The sequence below is a fragment of the Solanum pennellii genome, chromosome 10 (genome assembly GCF_001406875.1).
Source record: "Solanum pennellii chromosome 10, SPENNV200".
Taxonomy (NCBI): Eukaryota; Viridiplantae; Streptophyta; class Magnoliopsida; order Solanales; family Solanaceae; genus Solanum; species Solanum pennellii.
This window is the reverse complement of record NC_028646.1, coordinates 25367678-25391524: the sequence shown is the minus strand read 5'-3', so window position 1 is coordinate 25391524 and position 23847 is coordinate 25367678. Positions and strand designations below refer to the sequence as shown.

Here is a 23847-nt window from a genome sequence, read left to right as displayed (position 1 = left end):
GTTTGATTGTGTCCTAACTTTTGAAAAACTACCTATCCTAAGTTGATGATAAGAAGTCAGGCGTAGTTCCAATGAGTTAGGTAGTCGAGTGAGGTTTTGTCGAGATTCCAGTTCGTAGCTCCAGCTATTACATAAAAAAAATGTAGAAGGAAAGATATGAAATCCTAACTACTCCGATAGTGCTAAGTCTTCATTTTGAATTCTCAGATATTGCTTCACCCTCTTTGGTAGGTTCATCGATTACGAACTTTGCTCTGGACATCTGAGTTTAAGACTTGAAACTTCATAACTTGACTTCAGCTACTGACGTTCTTCCGCATGATATTCTTGAAGACTTGTTTTCTTGAAAGGATGAATTCTATTATTTTTGAAATGCAAATTTGTGTACTATGTAGAAATCGGCACACGAAATAAAATTTTCTGCCTAGTTTGCACTAGAAAATTTTGTGAATTATTGATGAAAGCTATAAAAGTCTATACTAATAATAAAAATAATGTTTTTGTAGCCTATTACAAAATGTAAAAAATAAGACAAAAGGGAGCTTTGTACCCAAATTGCAACCAGGGTTATTGTGCCTGTAAAGACATGAAAAATAAAATAGGGGTTATTGTGCCCTATATGGAACAAGGGTTTATTGTGCCCTGTGAAGACACAAAAAATAAAATAGGGGTTATTGTGCCCTATATGCAATCCAGGGGTTATTGTCCCTTCTGAAGACATGAAAAATAAAAAAAGGGGTTATGGTGCCCTATATGCAACCAGGGGTTATTGTGCCCTGTGAAGAAAAAAATGATAGGAATTATTGTGCCCTATATGCAATCCAGGGGTTATTGTGCCCTCTGAAGACATGAAAAAGAATAGGGGTTATTGTGCCCTATATGCAACCAGGGGTTATTATGCCCTGTGAAGAAAAAAATGATAGGGGTTATTGTGCCCTATATGCAATCCAGGGGTTATTGTTCCCTCTGAAGACATGAAAAATAAAATAGGGGTTATTGTGCCCTATATGCAACTAGGGGTTACTGTGCCCTGTGAAGACATAAAAAATGATAGGGGTTATTGTGCCCTATATGCAATCCAGGGGTTATTGTGCCCTCTGAAGACATGAAAAATAAAATTGGGGTTATTGTGCCCTAGATGCAACTAGGGGTTATTGTGCCCTATGAAGACATGAAACATAGAATAGGGGTTATTGTGCCCTATATGCAACCAGGGGTTATTGTTCCCCGTGAAGACATGAAAAATAGGATAGGGGTTATTGTGTCCTATGAAGACATGATTATATATATATATATATATATATATTCCTTCTTTTCTCTTATATTATTATTATCATTATTAATATTATTATTCATCATTATTTTATTTTATTTTTATTTGTACATTGAACAAACTAAAAATAAAATAAAATAATGATGAATAATAATATTAATAATGATAATAATAATATAAGAGAAAAGAAGGAATATATATATATATATATATATATATATATATATATATATATATATATATATATATATATATATATATATATATATATATATATATATATATATATATATATATATATATATATATATATATATATATATATATATATATATATATATATATATATATATATATATATATATATATATATATATATATATATATATATATATATATATATATATATATATATATATATATATATATATATATATATATATATATATATATATATATATATATATATATATATATATATATATATATATATATATATATATATATATATATATATATATATATATATATATATATATATATATATATATATATATATATATATATATATATATATATATATATATATATATATATATATATATATATATATATATATATATATATATATATATATATATATATATATATATATATATATATATATATATATATATATATATATATATATATATATATATATATATATATATATATATATATATATATATATATATATATATATATATATATATATATATATATATATATATATATATATATATATATATATATATATATATATATATATATATATATATATATATATATATATATATATATATATATATATATATATATATATATATATATATATATATATATATATATATATATATATATATATATATATATATATATATATATATATATATATATATATATATATATATATATATATATATATATATATATATATATATATATATATATATATATATATATATATATATATATATATATATATATATATATATATATATATATATATATATATATATATATATATATATATATATATATATATATATATATATATATATATATATATATATATATATATATATATATATATATATATATATATATATATATATATATATATATATATATATATATATATATATATATATATATATATATATATATATATATATATATATATATATATATATATATATATATATATATATATATATATATATATATATATATATATATATATATATATATATATATATATATATATATATATATATATATATATATATATATATATATATATATATATATATATATATATATATATATATATATATATATATATATATATATATATATATATATATATATATATATATATATATATATATATATATATATATATATATATATATATATATATATATATATATATATATATATATATATATATATATATATATATATATATATATATATATATATATATATATATATATATATATATATATATATATATATATATATATATATATATATATATATATATATATATATATATATATATATATATATATATATATATATATATATATATATATATATATATATATATATATATATATATATATATATATATATATATATATATATATATATATATATATATATATATATATATATATATATATATATATATATATATATATATATATATATATATATATATATATATATATATATATATATATATATATATATATATATATATATATATATATATATATATATATATATATATATATATATATATATATATATATATATATATATATATATATATATATATATATATATATATATATATATATATATATATATATATATATATATATATATATATATATATATATATATATATATATATATATATATATATATATATATATATATATATATATATATATATATATATATATATATATATATATATATATATATATATATATATATTCCTTCTTTTCTCTTATATTATTATTATCATTATTAATATTATTATTCATCATTATTTTATTTTATTTTTATTTGTACATTGAACAAACTAAAAATAAAATAAAATGCACCAGATTCTATTAAAAAATCATTTTTATTGCTATTATTAATTTATCATGCATATTGTATGAAAAGTAAGGATTCAAGAACTTACCATCGTGGCGTTCGTCTCTCGCAAACTATTTACATGATTCTGCATTATACCTGTTTCAAGTCAAAGAAATGTATTGTTAATTTTTCTAAATGGTGGTTGGTTCATGACTTCGAGTATCTTGTGAAGCTTGACTTCTGGATCCGCCCCGCTTGGGAGATTCATCCCATTGATGATTGTGCGAATATCTTGAAGATGTTTTAAAAACAGTCCTTATCTTTCCTTGAAACACTTTTCATGGACATTCTAACTCATTACCATTTTGTGCATGTTGTGTGGTTCATTCGTTCCCAAGCAACTCTTTTGCTTTATCTATTTTCACACGGTACCGATTTATGATATTTATTTTCTCGATAGGTTCACAGCCCTAGCCAATATGGTGCATGTCCCCAACATTCAACTGGAAATACCGTAGTCAATTTTGCGAATTTAATTTTATTTTCTCACTTGACACGAGTTGATGCTGAGAAAAAAACAAAAACTCAAAGAAACACAAGCACAAATGACACTAATGAAAGGGTTATGAAGGAAAAATTATGTCTTTAGAAGTAGTGGATAAATAAGAAAATGCTTAAATGAGTTAAAAGAACCTTATCTGAAAGTACGTGACAACTTTAAAACATGACATGCATTTGGACTAAACTTTTGATCTTTTTCGAGTTGTCTGAATCTCAGGAAACAATGTTGCACCTTTCAGTCTAACCTTGACTTTTATCATGATTGCGCTCATGTCAAGACAAAATGTCATCATTTGATCAGTAGCGCCTTTCGTGATTTTTCACCAATAAGACATTATAATATTTGTCACTCAACTAACCATCGTCTTATAGTGCCCGTAAGGATTTTCACTCACAAAACTCTCTTCTTTATTTTCTCCCATAGTTCGCCAACATAATGTCTCAACCTTTAGATAACTGAAGAACATGATTATCTTTATATTGAGCGATTAGACTGAACCTCAATGAAGGACTGCCTACTATCCTTTTAGGAATCAGGTCAAACGTAGTTCAATGAACTTTTCGTGTTCTTTTTCATGTTTTTTTCAAATTTTTTTTTAAAAAAAATTGATTTTTTTTTTAAAAAAAGCACCAGACCAGTGGTGTTTGAGATAAAAGAGGGTATATTTTTATCTTCTCATCATAAAAATTACAAGGAGTGCTAAATGTAGTATCTTTTGATCAAATCTGCATTGACAATCGTGTCAATGCCTTTCCCTCCATATCCGCCAATTGCAAAGCTACTTTGGATAACACTTTCTTAATAACATAAGGGCCTTGCCAATTTGGAACAAACTTTCCCTTGGCCTCGTCTTGTTGGGGAAGGATACGTTTCACAACAAGTTGACCCACTTCAAAATTTCGTGAGCGTACTTTCTTATTATAAGCTCGAGCCATCCTCTGCTGATATAATTGACCAAAACAAATTGATGTCAATCGTTTTTCTTCTATCAGTGCTAATTGTTCTAACCTCGAATTAACCCATTATGTATCCTCGATTTCTGCTTCAACAATGGTTCGAAGAGAAGGGATTTCAACTTCTGCGGGTATGACAGCCTCAGTTCCGTAAACCAATAAGTAGGGAGTTGCACCGACTAACATACGAACAGTCGTGCGATATCCCATGAGAGCGAAGGGTAACTTCTCATGCCACTGTCTAGATCCTTGCACCATTTTCCTAAGAATCTTCTTGATGTTTTTATTCGCAGCTTCAACAGCCCCATTTTCTTTGGGACGATAAGGGGTTGAATGATGATGAACAATTTTAAATTGCTCACAAACTTCCTTCATTAAGTGGCTGTTGAGATTCATTGCATTGTCTGTAATAATGATTTTTGGTATGCCAAAACGACATATGATGTTGGAATGAATGAAGTCCACCACCGCTTTCTTGGTAACTGATTTGAACGTGACACCTTCTACCCATTTGGTAAAGTAATCGATGGCAACTAAAATAAACCGATGACTGTTAGATGCTTTCGACTCTATTGGCCATATAACGTCTATTCCCCATGTAACAAAAGGCCACGGAGTAGACATAGGATGCAACTCTAAAGGGGGTGAGTGAATCAAGTCGCTATGAATTTGGCACTTATGGCACTTGCGAACAAATTGGAAGCAATCTCGCTCCATGGTCAACCAATAGTATCCTGCCCGAATAATTTCTTTTGCTAGGACGTAACCATTCATGTGTGGGCCACATACCCCTGAGTGTACCTCATTCATAATTGTTTCCGCCTCTTGAGTATTCACACATCATAATAAATTCAAATCCGGAGTCCTTTTATATAAGATATCGCCACTTAAGAGGAACCCATTGGTGAGTCGCCTAATAGTTCTTTTTTGATCTCTATCAGCATGCAGTGGACATTCTCTAGCTTTTATAAACTGTTTGATGTCGTGATACCAAGGCTCACCATCTGCCTCTACCGCAATTATATTGCAATAACCATGTTGATCCCTAACTTGGATTTCCAACGGGTCAATGTAGGTATTACCTGGGTATGGAAGCATCGATGCTAGGGTGGCCAAAGCATCAGCCAACTCATTGTGAAACCTGGGAATATATCTAAATTCAATGGACTTGAACTTTTTGATGAGATTTTCTAAACATTGTTTGTACGGTATGAGCTTAAGGTCTCGAGTTTCCCATTCGCCTCGAGCTTGTCGAATGAGCAAGTCGGAATCCCCCAAGACTAAGAGCTCATGTACATCCATATTTATTGCCATATTCAAACCCATGATGCAAGCTTCGTATTCTGTCGTGTTGTTGGTAGAAAAGAATCAAAGTCGAGCTGTTGCAGGATAATGACAACCGTTTGGTGAGATAAGAACTGCCACAATTTCCACTCCGTTTTTGTTGACAGCCCCATCAAAATATAATTTCCATACGGGGTCATTATCAGGAATTTCTTCCTCGATAGAGTTGATCTCTTCATCAGGGAAGTGTGTCTTTAAGGGTTTGTATTCATCATCAATCGGATTCTCTGCCAGATGATCGGCCAACGCTTGTGTTTTCATGGCAGTGCGAGTAACATACACAAAATCAAATTCGGTAAGCAAAATCTGCCATTTTTCCAACCTACCCGTCGGCATGGCTTTTTGAAAAATATATTTCAGAGGATCCATACGAGATATGAGGTAAGTGGTGTAGGACAAAAAATAGTGCTTCAATTTTTGGGCGACCCAAGTTAAAGCACAACATGTTTTTTCTAATAGAGTGTACTTTGCCTCATAGGATGTGAACTTTTTGCTCAAGTAATAGATAGCTTGTTCCTTTTTCCCCGTGACGTCATGTTGTCCTAGAATGCAACCAAAGGAATGATCCGTCACTGAGAGTTATAAAAACAAAGGCCTACCAGGCTCTGGGGGGACCAGTACCGGAGGATTTGCTAAATATTCCTTAATTTTTTCAAAAGCCTTTTGACACTCACTTGTCCATTTAATAGCAACATCTTTTTTCAATAACTTGAATATCGGCTCGCATGTAGTAGTGAGTTCAGCGATGAATCGCTGATATAGTTTAACCTTCCTAGAAAACTCATGACTTCAATTCTGGTTTTTGAAGGTGGCAATTCTCAAATGGACTTTATCTTGGAGGGGTCTAATTCAATGCCTTTTCGGCTAACTATAAAACCCAAAAACTTGCCAGATGGAACTCCAAATGCACATTTAGCCGGATTAAGCTTGAGATTGTACTTTCTCAACCTTTCAAAAAAATTTCTTAGATCACGTACACGGTCAATTTGTGTTCTAGACTTAATGATGACATCATCGACATATACCTCAACTTCTTTATGCATCATGTCATGGAATATGGTAGTCATAGCTCTCATGTAGGTTGCCCCTGCATTTTTTAGACCAAATGGCATGACCCTATAACAATATGTACCCCACGGGGTGGTGAAAGCAGTTTTTTCTGAGTCTTTTTTATCCATGAGAATTTGGTGATATCCGGCGTAGCAGTCCACGAAAGATTGAATCTCGTGTTTAGCACAATTGTCAACCAAGATATGAATGTTGGCTAGTGGAAAATTGTATTTTGGACTTCCTTTGTTTAAATTTCTATAATCAAAACAAACTCTTATCTTTCCATCCTTTTTTGGTATTGGCACAACATTAGCCAACCAAGTAGTGTATTGGACGACCCTGATCACTTTTGCACTCAGTTGCTTCATGATTTCCTCTTTAATTTTATCCCTCATATCTGTCTTAAATTTTCTCCGCTTTTGCTAGACAGGTGGAAAATCAAGATGTATGGGAAGTTTGTGAACTAGTAGATCAACACTTAACCCCGGCATGTCATCGTATGACCAAGCGAAGACATTTTTGTATTCAATTAAAACTTGAATTATGTCGTCTCGAATATTTCGATCGACATGAATACTTATCTTTATTTCTTTCACTTCTTGGGGAGTTCCCAAATTAACCACCTCCATTTCACTTAAATTAGGTTTAGGTTTATTTTCAAATTGATCCAAACCCCTTTTTATTTCTTTATCAGCTTCATCTTCATCATATTCCTTAGACTTAGGATTCATTGTTATGAGATCAGACAACTTTTTACGATCTAATTGTAAACTCCGCATGCATGTCATATTATTAAAGTTAACGTAACTGAAAATGAAAATAAGATGACAAATATTAGAAAGAGTAGGAACAAAGAAGATGACTAGAACTTCATTGCATTGAATGGAAAAGAATAGAAGGGTTAACAACAAAGCGAAACAGCTAGAATGTTTCAATTACAACCCTGAGAATAATCCAAGAAAATAAAATAAAAAAAAAAAAGCTAAACAAAACTACCATGACTCCTTTCTTGTAGGGAGAGGAGTGGCTTTCCAGTTATTGAGTTGGACATTCGGGCCGATAAAATGCACATCCATATGACTAGTGCCCTCACCCCTCTGAGTCATGTTTACCTCATAAAACATTTCCTTGATACCTTGAAACATTTCATCCACATCATTTTGGATAGGTAAGTCTGGACACGGTTCACCTCGAGATTTAATGAAAGATTGAGCAATATGGGGGATCGGCTTCGACAGATTCCAAGCATTTCTTTTACGATTTTTTGCCCATTTTCTATCAAATCTAGTTGGATTGAAACCCAAACCGAATGTATCTTGATTACCCATTGGATTGATAGGATTCACAATTCCTTGCAATGACAAACCTAACCCTTTTTCGGGTTCATAGCCGTTTTGTACCATTTGAGCCACCACTATGACTGAAGTAGAGGACAGATGAGGTTGGAGGATAGGCTTTCCTTCTAAGAGCTGATTAACCGTTATTATCTCCAAAGCCTGATAATTGAGGGATTCATAACCTCTTTTAGCCTCAATGCATGGTATTGAAGGATCTAGGGTGATTGGGAGATCATCTTCACCATGGACAATGATTTCTTGTTTGTCATGATCAAACTTGACCACTTGGTGTATAGTAGATGGCACAGCTCAAGCCATGTGGATCCATGGCCTACCCAAAAGCAGATTGTAAGACGTGTCCATGTCAATAACTTGGAAAGTGATTCCGAACTCCGCTGTTAAAAGTTCCAATTGTAACAATTAAGTATATTTCACTAAGAGTATCCCGTTTTGCACCATCGAATTCCCATACACAAACATTGTTAGTACGAATCCTATCAGTGCTGATTTTCAAGCTTTGTACAGTGGAAAGAGGAAAAATGTCTACACCCGATCCTCCATCGACCATGACTCCCTTCACATAGTGTTCTTCACATTTCACGGTTAAATGTAGAGCCCTATTATGTCCAGATCCTTCCAAGGGCAATTCATCATCAGTGAAAGTGATTCTATTTACCTCAAAAATTCGATTGACCATCTTTTCCAAGTGACCTACTGTAATATTTTATGAGATATGTGCCTCATTCAAAATTCTGGTCAACACTTCACGATGTTCTTTAGAAAATGACAATAAAGAGATTTGAGCAGGCGTTTTCCTCAACTGGTCTATAACAGAATAATCTTGAGCTTTCATCTTTTTCAGAAACTCTTCAGCATCTTCCTCAGTGACTGGTTTTTTCATCCCAACTGATTTTCTTTGATTTGTTTGTCCCTCTTTAATTCTTACGTAGCGCAACACCTTCCGAAACGAGTTAAACCTCTTGTTTCATTTTTTTCGATAATCTCCTTTCCCTTGTGAGTAACGATAACTTTCTTGTAGTTCCACAGAACGGCCTTGGTGTTTGTGATCGGAAGTTGTGTTGTAATTTGTATCACAACTGGCTCTTTCATACTTCCTTGATTTTGATAAAACATTGAAAATTTACCAGGAATGTAGCATTTTTGGTCCATTCAACGGTACGTCTCCTCTTTTTATAGATTCAGGGACATACAACACTAGCTTCCTCGAGTCCCCAAAATTCGAACGTGTACCTTTAACAATTATCGTTGCCCTTTGTATGGGTTCTAAAACCATACTAGACTCTTCTTTTGAAACCTTGCTTTCCACTTTTGTTTTACTTATTTGCTCATAATCTTCAAAAATGTCAACCATCCCCACAACAGCTCATTATTATGAGCAGGGAGTGGGTTATTGGTGACGTTTGGTGCTTCCTCATTGCGTACCTCGATTACCTTATCCTCGATTAACTTCTCAATGACTCTTTTTAGGGTCCAACAATTCTCTGTGTTATGACCTGGAGCATTGGGTGATACTCGCATATAACAGTTTGATCAAAACCTCTTGCATTTGGATTGACAACATACAGATTGACAGGTTCAACCAGTCTCAATTGTATTAATTTCCGTCATAAACTCGTATACGATTCCCCAATAGGGGTAAAATTTTCTTTTCGACCTTGTTCTCTCGTATAGTTTGTCCGGGGATGTGGATTTTATGGAGCCTGAAAAATTTGTTGTTGGGGCGAGAAACTTTTGGGGCAGGCCCCCACCATTGTTGGCACGAAGGAGGCTAGACATATGCCTGAGTATTGAGAACTGCATATTGGGACGGGTAATAATGCTGAGGAAAATTATATTGTTCTTGTTGGACTTGACCAAAAGGATTGTTCATGCCCATTTGAACACCTCTCGATCCAGATGTCGTCATGGAACCTTCCTCCTTCTTTTTTGATTGGTAAAATTTCCAGATCCACTTTATATTGCTTGTGTGGTATATCTAATGGCTTCTTGACTCACAATCTTACCCGAATCTATGACATTCTCTACCATTTCTCCGATCTCAATCGCTTCGGCGAAAGGCTTGCCCATTGCGGCGAAAAGATAATGAAAGTAGTCAGGTTCTTGAGCCTGGAGAAAAACATCAATTAACTCATAGTCTTTCATCGTCGGTTTGAATCTAGCTGCCTGCTCTCTCAATCTTATGTCATATTCCCTAAAACTTTCTGATGGGATTTTTTCATATTAGCTAGGGAATTGCGCTCCGGAATAATATAGATATTGTATTGAAATTTTTGGACAAAATCTTGCGCCACATCATCCCAAACGTGCCAATGAGAAATGTCCTTATCGATAAACCATTCTGATGCTACGCCCGTTAAACTCTCTCCAAAATAAGCCATAAGAAGATCTTCTTTTCCTCCGGTTCCCCTCAACTGATTACAGAATCTTCTCAAATGAGCCACTGGATCGCCATGACCATTATATTTATCAATCTTTGGAGTTTTGAACCCTAGAGGCAAGTGAACATCTGGAAACATGCATAAGTCCTTAAATGAGACACTTTTGTGTCATCCTAGACCTTGCAATTTCTTCATGTTCCTCATTCTCAATGTTTTTCTCAACTTCAACGGGAGAACTGTGTTGGTGGTGGTAAGAGATAGGAACATTGAAAGTTAATTTAGGGGCATGACCTTGGCCGTATTGATCTTTGAGTATAGGGTCATCACTGGATTTTTGTACCAGTGTCGGTTGGGGAATTGTATTAGTTTAGACAGTAGGCATGAAAAGTGGATTATTCATCATTGATGGTTTCAAGGGAGTTACTGAGGAAGTTCCGGCAGTATTAGATGTGTTAATGTAGGGGTCCAAACCCAGGTGGATAAACCGGGTCACTTGTTGACACTTGGATGGGGAATGGCATATTCGCAGTCAAATATTCTCGAATTGAAGGCGGAGGAGCTTTCCCATTCATCCAAGCTTCGTACATTTCGTTTATCTGTTGTCTTAACATTTTCACCTCTTCCATAGGTACCGATTCTTGCGCAACCATTTGGGTTTGTGCATCTTCATTTTCCGACTCTGTTCCGTCTTTACGTGTCATTTTATCTTTCCCTTTTGATCTTGTGTTATATTGATGAGATGCCAGCTCTCCTCACAAACCAACCACCTTTTAAACTCTCTAAATTCTCATATATATAAAAAAACATGTGTTAGGATTCAACATATTGAGGATATTAAATTCACGTTGTATGTTAGCACCTGGATTATTCTTATGTCTATAATGTGTTTTGGAAGACTTTTATGTTTCATCCCGGCTTTGGACGACTTGCTTATGTCATTTGGTCCCCTACTTTACTTTACTTGAATAATTTGAATGCATTTTGATCGAACCTATTAAAGGTTGCCTACGCATCATGTTTGAACATGAATCAGATCATTACGTAGTTAATATGGATAAATTTCTTTGAAAAGAAAAATACGAAATTTATTTAACTTTAGAATGAAAATACCATTCAAATCAAAATGACCAAAATAAAAACATCAAAGTACTTGAGATTAAAACAAAATTTGACGAACTAAAAAGAAAAAAAAATCCTTTCTTGATCATCAATTGCCCCCTAGGCTAGATTAGACCATGAACAAAGCTTTTGGCAGATGTGGGGCTAGTGCACGCGCCTCTCAACACAGGATCTCATCACTTCGATGGAGATGACCACCATAAACTTCAATCAAGCTCTCTGTCAACTGAAGCACTTGTCCTTTGGCCTTCTCCATTTTCTCGTGACAATTCTGCAACCATTCTTCAATAGTGACAACTGCATCACTCATATGCTCTTCATGTGCTTGAAGCTCTTCAATTTGGTTATGAAATTCTTCACGCTATTCCATCCATTGATTTCTTTCGGTCGTCACTTCTGCTTGATACAATGTGAAACGGTTTGCTATGTCCCTTTCTCGTCCCATGGAAGCTTTTAATTGATTTTGTAACCTAGCTTGTGCATGTACTAAGATAGTCTTATCTTTCTTATATTCTTCCTCCTGTTGCTCCATAGCACTTGTGACAATGCCCAAATCTTCATGTAGGGTTCGAATAGTAGATAGATGCTTCTTTTCAACCCTTTTTGAATCAATGTGAATAGTAGATAGATGCTTCTTTTCAACCCTTTTTTCAATCAATGTAACTCTTTCCTCGAATATTGCATCACGTCGAGCCAAATCTTCTCTAACATTTTTTAGGTCATTGCTTAGGATATCTAAAGTAGACCTATAATTTCTTTCCATCTCGAGTCGGGCCTGCTTGATTCTTACTTAAATTTCCTCTTCTCGATCTATGATTTCTCACGTTGATCATTCGAGCATTACTTTGAGAGTGTTGATATACCGTGATTTCACGTTATTTTTACTGCTTTTTCCTTACGTTTAGTGTGTCCAAAAGCCTTTTTGTATTAATTTTTATGTAAGTTTCTCTTTATTTGTAGGAAATCTGTCTAAAAGATGAATGCGGAGGTTTTTGAGCAAGAAATGCAGAAAAGTACCACCTACGGAGCTTGTGACGGTCCGTCGTGCCTGGGACGGTTCGTAGGTGGCATCGTAGTGAAGCTGCTGAAGGAAGATGGGGAAGTCTGACCAAGTGTGGGGTAACGGTGTGCGTGACGGACCGTCGTAGCCATGACGGTCCGTCCTGCTGGTTCGTCATGAAGATCATAGAAGTAGTCCGAGTACCCAAATTCCAAGAGTTCAAGTGTTATAGAACGAAAACCCCTAACGGGCCGTTGTGCCTGTGACGATCCATCATACCTGCCGTCGAGGGTAATGAAGAAAGCAGCAGAAGAAATTGCATAAGTATGGGACGACGGAGTCCATGACGGCCCATCGTGACCACGATGATCCGTCGCGAGGTCTGTCGACCCAGCCGCGTTTTGACAGATTTCCAGCAAATAGAGTCCTTATTTAATTAGGTTTTTATTTTTTTATAAATAGTTCGAAAAAACTCGTTTTTGGGGTTAGACTCTTGATTATTAGACTCTCTTTTAGTTAGACTCTTGGTTATTTGAGCTTCTTTTGTGGATTAGACTTGGTGATTATTATTACACGTTTGGAGAATCTTTAGTCTTCAGTCAATTTCAGTAATTGATTGTTGGTGATTTTCGTTGATTAATCAAGTGAACTTTTGGATTTTATTCTTTGTCATTGAAGTAAGTGCATGAATTCTTATATTACATATTTGAATATTGTGATTATGACTATGGGTAACTAAACTCCATAACTAGGGTTGTGGGAACCATAGGCGAATAATGAGGTAAAACCTAACTAAAATAACAATTCTAGAATAGCGTCTTGCATGTATTGATAATTCTTTCGCTTAGAAGTATTTTTAACGGATGGCCAACGTTAGAACTCGCCTTAATGCTACTTGCCGGACCAAGGAGGTAGATAATAGGAAAAGAATTATCAACATAGATTTAGTGTATACTATCTAATAGGCTAGTATTGATTGGTACGAGGTAATAACTTAGTCAAATATCGAATACGATGCTTAATATGAGGTAAAGATAAGGGTTAGGATAGCAACACACGTAGCCGGACCAAGGTGCGGAGTGAGATTTTCTAGATGCCGGACCAAGAATTTAGAAATACATAACTTATCACTTTGCATGCAAGATACTATGAAAGAATTGTTATAGTTAGAATTACCAAGTTATGAACCTGTGGGGAACACGTAAACCCTAGTTACTTTTATTAATTGATTAAACTCCAATATTTGAAGCTGTTAGTTGTCTCCTTTAATTTAGCTAGTTATGTTCATTCATTTAGAAGTAAAAAAAAAACCTTTTATTGTCTTTGCTTTCCAAGGAAATAATTGACTAAATAGTAGTAATAATATATTGAAGTTAAGTCTGAACTATTTTCCTCGTGGAAACGATCCCAACCTCATTAGTTGGGTTCTTTACTCGATATGACCGCTTTACTTCTTATTTGAGAAGTAAGTTTGAGCATATCAAATTTTGGCGCCGCTGCCGGGGAAAGTAGCTTTTAGATTAACTTAAACTTACTACTATAGTTTAGTCAATATTTTCTTGAGTTTACTCTGTTTTATTGTTTTTGATTATTACAGAACCATCTTCCTTGTATGCCAAACACACGGAGAGGAAGAGAACCCTTGTTTCCCTACGATCACGAATTAGAGCGTACACTACACAACATGAATAGAAACTTGGGAATTAATGATGATGATCCAAACCAGATTATCCCAGCTCCGGTTGATGTTCATGGTCAGTTGTTACCCGATGCTCCGGGTGAAAACCAACAGAGGGACCAAATCCCGCTCCACGGCCCCAAAAATACTACAGAAGCTATGACAATATAGCAGACTCCGATGGGCCACTTGTCTTGCCTCCTCTACCACCAGGCCACAGCTTTGTGGTAACTAGTAGCCTGATGCAAATGCTCACTGCCAGAGGTTTGTTTTTAGGGCTACCTTTTGAGGATCCACATGCCCATATAGCTAAGGTAAGGGCAGTATGTAAAAGCTGTGTAGGGAGGCCTCACTTGGACTTGGATGTAATAGGGATAAGAGTTTTTCCTCTCTCATTGACAGGAGAGGCTGCTATTTGGTTCACTGAGCTCCCTTACAACTCAATTTTTCACTTGGAACCAACTAAGGGACGTTTTCTTAGCACGCTACTACCCAGTCTCCAAGAAACTAAACCACAAAGACAGAGTGAACAACTTTGTGGCACTACCAGGAGAGTCAGTTAGTAGTTCTTGGGATAGATTCACCTCGTTTTTTAGAAGCGTCCCCAATCACCGCATAGATGATGAGTCACTGAAGGAATACTTTTATCAGGGACAGGATGATAATAATAAAACGTTGTTGGATACTATAGCGGGTGGTTCTTATGGGGAGTGTCCTTATGCTGAGATTGCTGAAAAGCTAGCAAAAATCTCCCGGAACAATAAATCTTGGAGTACTAGGAAGTCAGATACTGGGAGAAATACCTTCGCAGTGCAATCCACTCACAACCCGGCCACAGATGAGATTCGTGAAGAGATGGCTCAGATGAGAACTGAGCTTGGGTTGGTATTAAAACATGTCACTTGGGGTGCAGAAAAGATAAATGAAGTTAACTACTTGTCTAAACAACCACCACCAAATGATGAATGCTATTATGCGGAGGATTCCTATGCAGTAAATGAGCAGACGGGGGGTTTCTGACCGAGTGACCAAGGCTCAAATCAGGATAATTGGCGCCAAGGTCGGATCTATGGTAACTATAACCGTGAGGGTCATTATGTCAGAGATGGAAACTATAACCGCGACAAAAACCTAAACAGGGGTAACTATGGTAACAAAAATGATAGGAATGGGCCCTATGTCCCTCCTCAAAATCGTGAAGTTACTCCTAGGGATGGTGGAGATAGTATGGCGCGAGTTGAGGATATGTTGCACAAAATGATGAGTAGGTTCGATGCTAATGATGAGCACATTAAAGAGTTAAGGAGTGATTTAGCGGGTATTGGGCAGAAAGTCGATACACATGCAATATCGATTAAGCAGATCGAGTTGCAAATGGACCAATTGTCTGCGACTGTGAACACATGGAAACCGGGCACTCTTCCTAGCAACACTGTCCAAAATCCGAAAAATGATGCACACTATATGGCAATCACTACTCGGGGTGGTAAGCAAACCATTGACCCACCTATGCCGTCTAATGAGGAAAAGGTGAGAAAGGATAATGATAAGGTGGTAGAGGGTAGTGGTGAAGCAGAAGATAGCACTGGAAAAGATGCAGAAGTCCCTATTAAGGTAATTCCCTTGCCTAGACACAACCCCCCTTTCCTCAGAGATTAGTGAAAAAGATCGAGGATGGTAAATATCGACGTTTTATAACGATGTTGAAGCAGCTTTGTATCAATGTTCCTTTGGTAGAGGCTCTAGAACAAATGCCCAGTTATGCCAAGTTTATGAAAGATCTGGTTACAAAGAAAAGATCGATCACTTTCGAGGATGATGATAGAATGTAACATTGTAGTGCTATTGCTACAAGATCTCTCGTCCAAAAGAAAGAAGATCCGGGTGCGTTCACTATTCCTTGTACAGTCGGGTCATTACATTTTGCGAAAGCATTATGTGATCTGGGGGCAAGCATAAATCTCATGCCCCTCTATATTTACAAGAAGTTGGGTTTGGGTGACCCAAAGCCGACTACGATGCGGCTACTGATGGCTGATTGAACAGTGTAAAGGCCTATAGGGATACTCCACGATGTGCTAGTAAAAGTGGAGTCGTTCATATTTCCGGCAGATTTTGTTATTCTTGATTGTGAAGTCGATTTTGAAGTGACTATTATTCTTGGGAGGCCATTCCTTGCTATGGGTAGAGCCTTAATTGATATGGAAAAGGGGCAGATGAAATTTTGGTTGAACAATGAAGAAGCGACCTTCAACATTTGTAGGTCCATGAGGCAGAGTGGTGAGCTCCAATCGGTATCTGTTATATCCTACAAAGAAAAGATGAAGAAGGATAATGACCTAAAAAGTGAAAAACGAGAGTTTATGGTTGGGGATTTGGTGCTTTTAGACAGTTCTAGGTTGCGTTGGCTTCCGGGCAAGCTCAAGTCCAAACAGGCTGGCCCTTACTTGATTACCCAAGTATTCCCTCATGGAGCAGTTGAGTTAAAAACCAAGGAGGGAGTGCGGTTTAAGGTAAATGGAGAACGAATAAAACTCTATTTTGGGTATACTGCATCACTGAATAAAGTGATAGAGGCATACCATCTTGATGAAGGCTGATTAATCAAGTGTCCTCAGTCGTGCCGCGACGTTAAATCAGGCGCTTGTTGGGAGGCAACCCAATACTTATAGTTTTTCTTTTTAGTAATGGTAGCATTTTCTACTAATGGGTTTTAAATTTGCAGGCACATCACCAGGAAATTCTGCAAAAAATCACTCTGCAGCAGTCACTGACGGATACATCGACGGACCGTCATGCATGCGACGGATCGTCGCATGAATCCGTCGTGCCAAGTACGTCTGTCTGTTATTTTCAAAACTAGGGCACACGCGACGGAACCAATGATGGACCGTCACAACTGCGACGGACCGTCGTCGGGGACTCGTCGCGTCATTAATGAAGCATACCCGACCCGACCCGGCTGGGGTTTTTAAAAATTCTTAACATTTAAAAAACCCACCCCCTTCATTTCACCCATTTCCTTCCCTCTTCCTCCCATTTCCCTCCCAATTCAACTTCCAATTTCCTACCTCTCTTTCTTTCAACCGATCATTTTCCCAAATTCCCCAATTTCTAAAATCCACCCTCTACTTGTCGGAGTCTTCTGCTGTGGTTCTCTACTTGATCACCAAGTACCTTCCTCGCTTGTTTTTCTCAAATTCTCAGTTATGTGTCTCTGATTTCTACCCATTTACATTGCATTTTTGTTTATCAATTAGTATTAGCCTATTTCTTATTGATGGGTTGTTCTTTAATACATATTCGGTCTGACCTAGGTTGAGAATCCTCATAATTGCCTTGTTAAAACTCTAGAAATAGGTGCTTTAGCATTGCTAGTTTACTAGATATTTGGGTAAACACATGTAGGTTAAAACACTAAAAATTCCATTTGGGTCATAGGGGATGATTGTGGCATCCCCAGTTCTGTCATTGAATGACAGAACGAGACCTGATGACGGATCATCGTACCCACGACGGACCATCATAGGGTCCGTCCCAACATCCCCAACACCCCACTGTCCAAATTTCACCAAGTGTCCACCAACGGACACATGCGACGGACCGTCGTTCCCACGACGTTCCGTCCTGCATAATCGTTCTGGTTGTCAGAGACCCTGTTCCTAAGGGTCTCCAACTTTTTCCAAGTGTCCTCTTATGGACATATACGACGGACCGTCATACCCTCGACGGTCCGTCCTGCATAACCGTCATGACGGACAGAGACCCCTCTCCTAAAGGTCTCCAACTTTTTCCAAGTGTCCCACGACGGACATCTACGATGGACCGTCATACCCTTGACGGTCCGTCCTTCATAATCGTCATGACGGTCAGAGACCCCTCTCCTAAGGTTCTTCAACTTTTTCCAAGTGTCCCACGACGGACATCGACGACGGACCGTCATCATCACAACGGTCCGTCCTGCTTGTCCATCATAACTGTCAGAGACTTTCCTTCAGGGGTCTCCACATAAACATAGTTTTAAGTAATACATGATGGACCCCATGACGGTCCGTCGTACTCACGATGAGCCGTCACCTGGTCCATCGCGTTACAGTGTTACTATAGAAATGTCATTACATCTTGACTCTTTTATTTATTTTGTGTCGTTTTGCTTGTCTTGTTTGCTCCTTCTAGTACTAATAGTGATTCTTTACAGGTACTATCTATTATGGCACCGAAACAAGATCGGGCTTACGCACGTGGGTGATCAAAGTCTGTCGCCCCGTCTGCCCGCCTGGTCATTAGCTCTGATGATGAGCGTGACCCCGAGTACGTGCCCCCAGGCACTTCCACCCCATCCCGAGCTGCACGTGCTGCCAGAGCCACACCCAAAAAGGTGGCGTCCGGCGTAGTCACTACCTCCCAGTCTGATGAGGAGCGCACACTGACCGGCACACCTTCTGGGTCAGCTACTCAAGAAGAAGGAGCGTCTGGCTCCTTAGGAGTGTCGTGGTTGGAGGAAGCCTCCGGATCTGCTGAGGTCCCTGCACTCACCACAGCTGCACAGTCTGCCTCGTCTAATGAGGCTGACAATTCTGAATCCACACCCGGCTCACCCACTCATGCTCTCACCCCGGTTGCCGACCAGCCCAACCGATAGTGTGTCGACGGGCAGTATCAAGTTTATTTAGACGCAAAGTTTCTGAATGATAAAGGGGTCATGACACGGACCCTTACATTGGAGCAACGAGTCCTTACGGGAAGTCTCCCGACTATGCCAGAGATCCACAATCTCTTCACCAGACATCGACTGGTGTGGACAGCGCGTTCATTGGGCCGTAATAGTGAAGAGTTGGTCCGAGAGTTCTACGCCTCCTACGTGGATACTCTCAGATCACAGATTGATAGGCGGGCTGCCCTCGCCAAACAGGCCCCACTGGAGCATGTCCGAGTACGTGGCATTCAGGTTGATATCTCCCTGCCTGCCATCCGCCGGTATCTACACGGCGAGGATGTTGGTGCCAACCGGACCCCTCTCACCGCCGAGTTTGACTACCGGTGGCAAATTGTCAAAGATGGCCAATTCTTGCGTGAGCCATCGCTGAGAGAGACCACCAAGAGGTGGATGGCCCTGCACTTGTCTGTTGATGGAGAGGGTGCTGACTGGGTGACCGAGCCGAAGGGAGCCATCAAGAAGGCTAACCTGACCTTCACAGCGAAGTTTTTATGGTTGATTGTCCGCCACTGCCTTTCCCCCATAGCTGCTGATAATATAGTCACATGGGGTTGTGCAGTACTGATGGCGGCGATGATAGCCGGGTTTGAGGTGGACATTGCTTGGCTTCTACAGGCAGTCATGGACGAGAGGGCTTTTAAGGTCACAACGACTTACCCTTTCCCGTGCATGATATTTTTCTCTATGCAGGTCCACAGGTGTGCCTATCTAGCACGTTGATCAGCTCAAGACCCCGCTGGGCACGGTTGATATCGGCCTCATCAGGGATGAGGCCAATGAGTTGGCTCCACGTAGAGGGCCCCGTTCAGAGTTGCCTCCACTTGGTGACAATTTAGCTGATACGGTAGCACAGGCCCGCACGGCTACGCAGGCGGCTTCCACTGAGACTACCCCAATCGAGTCTATCCCGGATAATCGCACTGCCCCGAGCTACTCTCGCTCAGCCCCTTTCCCCGCTCTGGTCCCGCTTGCTAGGGTCCAGAAATTAGAGGCACAGATGGCTACACTTCTGCATCACATCCAGCCTTGGATGCAGAGGTCTATTGCTGAGGCAGAAGAGCGCTTGGAGCAAAAAATGGTCCAACACACAGAGCGGAAGATCGCTGAGGTTCATCAGCGCTTGGACGCTTTTGAGTTGCGGGTGCTAGCCTGGCCAACCCCTCAGGTAGATGTGTCGACCCTTCAGGCTGCAGTCGAGAGCTTTCCATATGATCTTAGAGGCTAGGGTGCCTGAGTCTGAGGCCCCTTCTGCAGAGCCTGCTGAAGACACAGTGATGGCGGACTTATTCACTACTTCTGAGATTCCACCACCTCCCCCTCGAGAGCATGCCAAGAGGCGTAGGGGTCGAGAGGAGGATGAGGCTCAAGCACAGAAGAAGGAGCGCGGTGAGATGGAGGCTGCAAAGAGAGCCTCGCTTGCTGATGAGGAGGCGCGTCGGATGAGGGTCGTAGAGTCAGCTGCTGGGGCATCTACCTCCATAAATGTGGAGATAGCGGGAGGCACTGCTGATAGTGTTGTTGATGCTGAGGACACTACTGAGGATGTCCAGATTACAGAGGTAGTAGGTTCCGGGGAACCGGACCCACCAGCTTGCTGATCGTCGGCGCTATGCGCCCCAGGTTTGCTTCACCTACCACTCTTGTATTTCAATTTTTGTATGCGTCATTGATGGTTTCAACGGGTTTACTGAGGAAGTTCCGACAGTATTAGATGTGTTAATGTAGGGTCCAAACCCAGGTGGATAAATCAGGTCACTTGTTGACACTTGGATGGGGAATGGCATATTCGCAGTCAAATATTCTCGAATTGAAGGCGGAGGAGCTTGCCCATTCATCCAAGCTTCGTACATTTCGGTTATCTCCTATCTTAACATTTTCACCTCTTCCATAGGTACCGATTCTTGTGCAACCATTTGGGTTTGTGCATCTTCATTTTCCGACTCTGTTCCGTCTTTACGTGTCATTTTTTCTTTCCCTTTTGATCTTGTTTTATATTGATGAGATGCCAGCGCTCCTCACAAACCAACCACCTTTTAAACTCTCTAAATTCTCATATATATAAAAAAAACATGTGTTAGGATTCAACATATTGAGGATATTAAATTCACGTTGTATGTTAAGCACCTAGATTATTCATATGTCTATAATGTGTTTTGGAAGACTTTTATGTTTCATCCCGGCTTTGTACGACTTGCTTATGTCATTTGGTCCCCTACTTTACTTACTTGAATAATTTGAATGCATTTTGATCGAACCTATTAAAGGTTGCCTATGTATCATGTTTGAACATGAATTAGATCATTACGTAGTTCATATGGATAAATTTCTTTGAAAAGAAAAATACGAAATTTATTTAACTTTAGAATGAAAATACCATTCAAATCAAAATGACCAAAATAAAAACATCAAAGTACTTGAGATCAAAACAAAATTTGACGAACTAAAAAAAAATCCATCTCCGACATTTCTTGATCATCAATTGCCCCCTAGGCTAGAGTAGACCATGAACAAAGCTTTCGGCAGATGTGGGGCTAGTGCACGTGCCTCTCAACCCAGGATCTCATCACTTCGATGGAGATGACCACCATAAACTTCAATCAAGCTCTCTGTCAACTGAAGCACTTGTCCTTTGGCCTCCTCCATATTCTCGTGACAATTTTGCAACCATTCTTCAGTAGTGACAACTCCATCACTCATATGCTCTTCATGTGCTTGAAGCTCTTCAATTTGGTTATGAAATTCTTCACGCTATTCCATCCATTGATTTCTTTCGGTCGTCACTTCTGCTTGATACAATGTGAAACGATTTGCTATGTCCCTTTCTCGTCCCATAGAAGCTTTTAATTGATTTTGTAACCTAGCTTGTGCATGTATTAAGATGGTCTTATCTTTCTTATATTCTGCCTCCTGTTGCTCCATAGCACCTGTGGCAATGCCCAAATCTTCATGTAGGGTTCGAATAGTAGATAGATGCTTCTTTTCAACCCTTTTTTCAATCAATGTGAATAGTAGATAGATGTTTCTTTTCAACCCTTTTTTCAATCAATGTAACTCTTTCCTCGAATATTGCATCACGTCGAGCCAAATCTTCTCTAACATTTTTTAGGTCATTGCTTAGGATATCTAAAGTAGACCTATAATTTCTTTCCATCCGAGTCGGGCCTGCTTGATTCTTACTTCAATTTCCTCTTCTCGATCTATGATTTCTCGCGCTGATCATTCGAGCATTACTTTGAGAGTGTTGATATACCGTGGTTTCACGTTATTTTTAATGCTTTTTACTTAAGTTTAGTGTGTCCAAAAGCCTTTTTGTATTAATTTATGTAAGTTTCTCTTTATTTGCAGGAAATCTGTCTAAAAGATGAATGCGGAGGTTTTTGAGCAAGAAATGCAAAAAAGTACCACCTACGGAGCTTGTGACGGTCCGTCGTGCCTGTGACGGTTCGTAGGTGGCATCGTAGTGAAGCTGCTGAAGGAAGATGGGGAAGTCTGACCAAGTGTGGGGTAACAGAGTGCGTGACGGACCGTCGTAGCCATGACGGTCCGTCCTGCTGGTTCGTCATGAAGATCAGAGAAGTAGTCCAGTACCCAAATTCCAAGAGTTCAAGTGTTATGGAACGGAGACCCCCAACGGGCCGTTGTGCCTGTGACGATCCGTCATACCTGCCGTCGAGGGTAATGAAGAAAGCAGCAGAAGAAATTGCATAAGTATGGGACGACGTAGTCCATGACGGCCCGTCGTGACCACGACGATCCGTCGCGAGGTCCGTCGACCCAGCCGCGTTTTGACAGATTTCTAGCAAATAGATTCCTTATTTAATTAGGTTTTTATTTTTTTATAAATAGTTCGAAAAACCTCATTTTTGGGGTTAGAATCTTGATTATTAGACTCTCTTTTAGTTAGACTCTTGGTTATTTGAGCTTCTTTTGTGGATTAGACTTGGTGATTATTATTACACTTTTGGAGAATCTTTAGTCTTCAATTAATTTCAGTAATTGATTGTTGGTGATTTTTGTTGATTAATCAAGTGAACTTCTGGATTTTATTCTTTCTCATTGAAGTAAGTGCATGAATTCTTATATTACATATTTGAATATTGTGATTATGACTATGGGTAACTAAACTCCATAACTAGGGTTGTGGGAACCATAGGCGAATAATGAGGTAAAAACTAACTAAAATAACAATTCTAGAATAGTGTTTTGCATTTATTGATAATTCTTTCGCTTAGAAGTCTTTTTAACGGATGGCCAACATTAGAACTCGCCTTAA

At 37.4% G+C, this 23847-nt stretch overlaps 1 protein-coding gene across 1 annotated transcript; it reads right to left on the bottom strand.

Moving 5' to 3' along the window:
* Positions 1 to 5690: 5690 nt before the first annotated feature.
* LOC107002138 lies at positions 5691 to 6256 on the bottom strand. The gene has a single exon (XM_015200045.1). The coding sequence runs from the start codon at positions 6254 to 6256 to the stop codon at positions 5771 to 5773; it is 486 nt and encodes a 161-aa protein (XP_015055531.1). The 3' UTR covers positions 5691 to 5770.
* Between the last annotated feature and the right edge of the window lie 17591 nt (positions 6257 to 23847).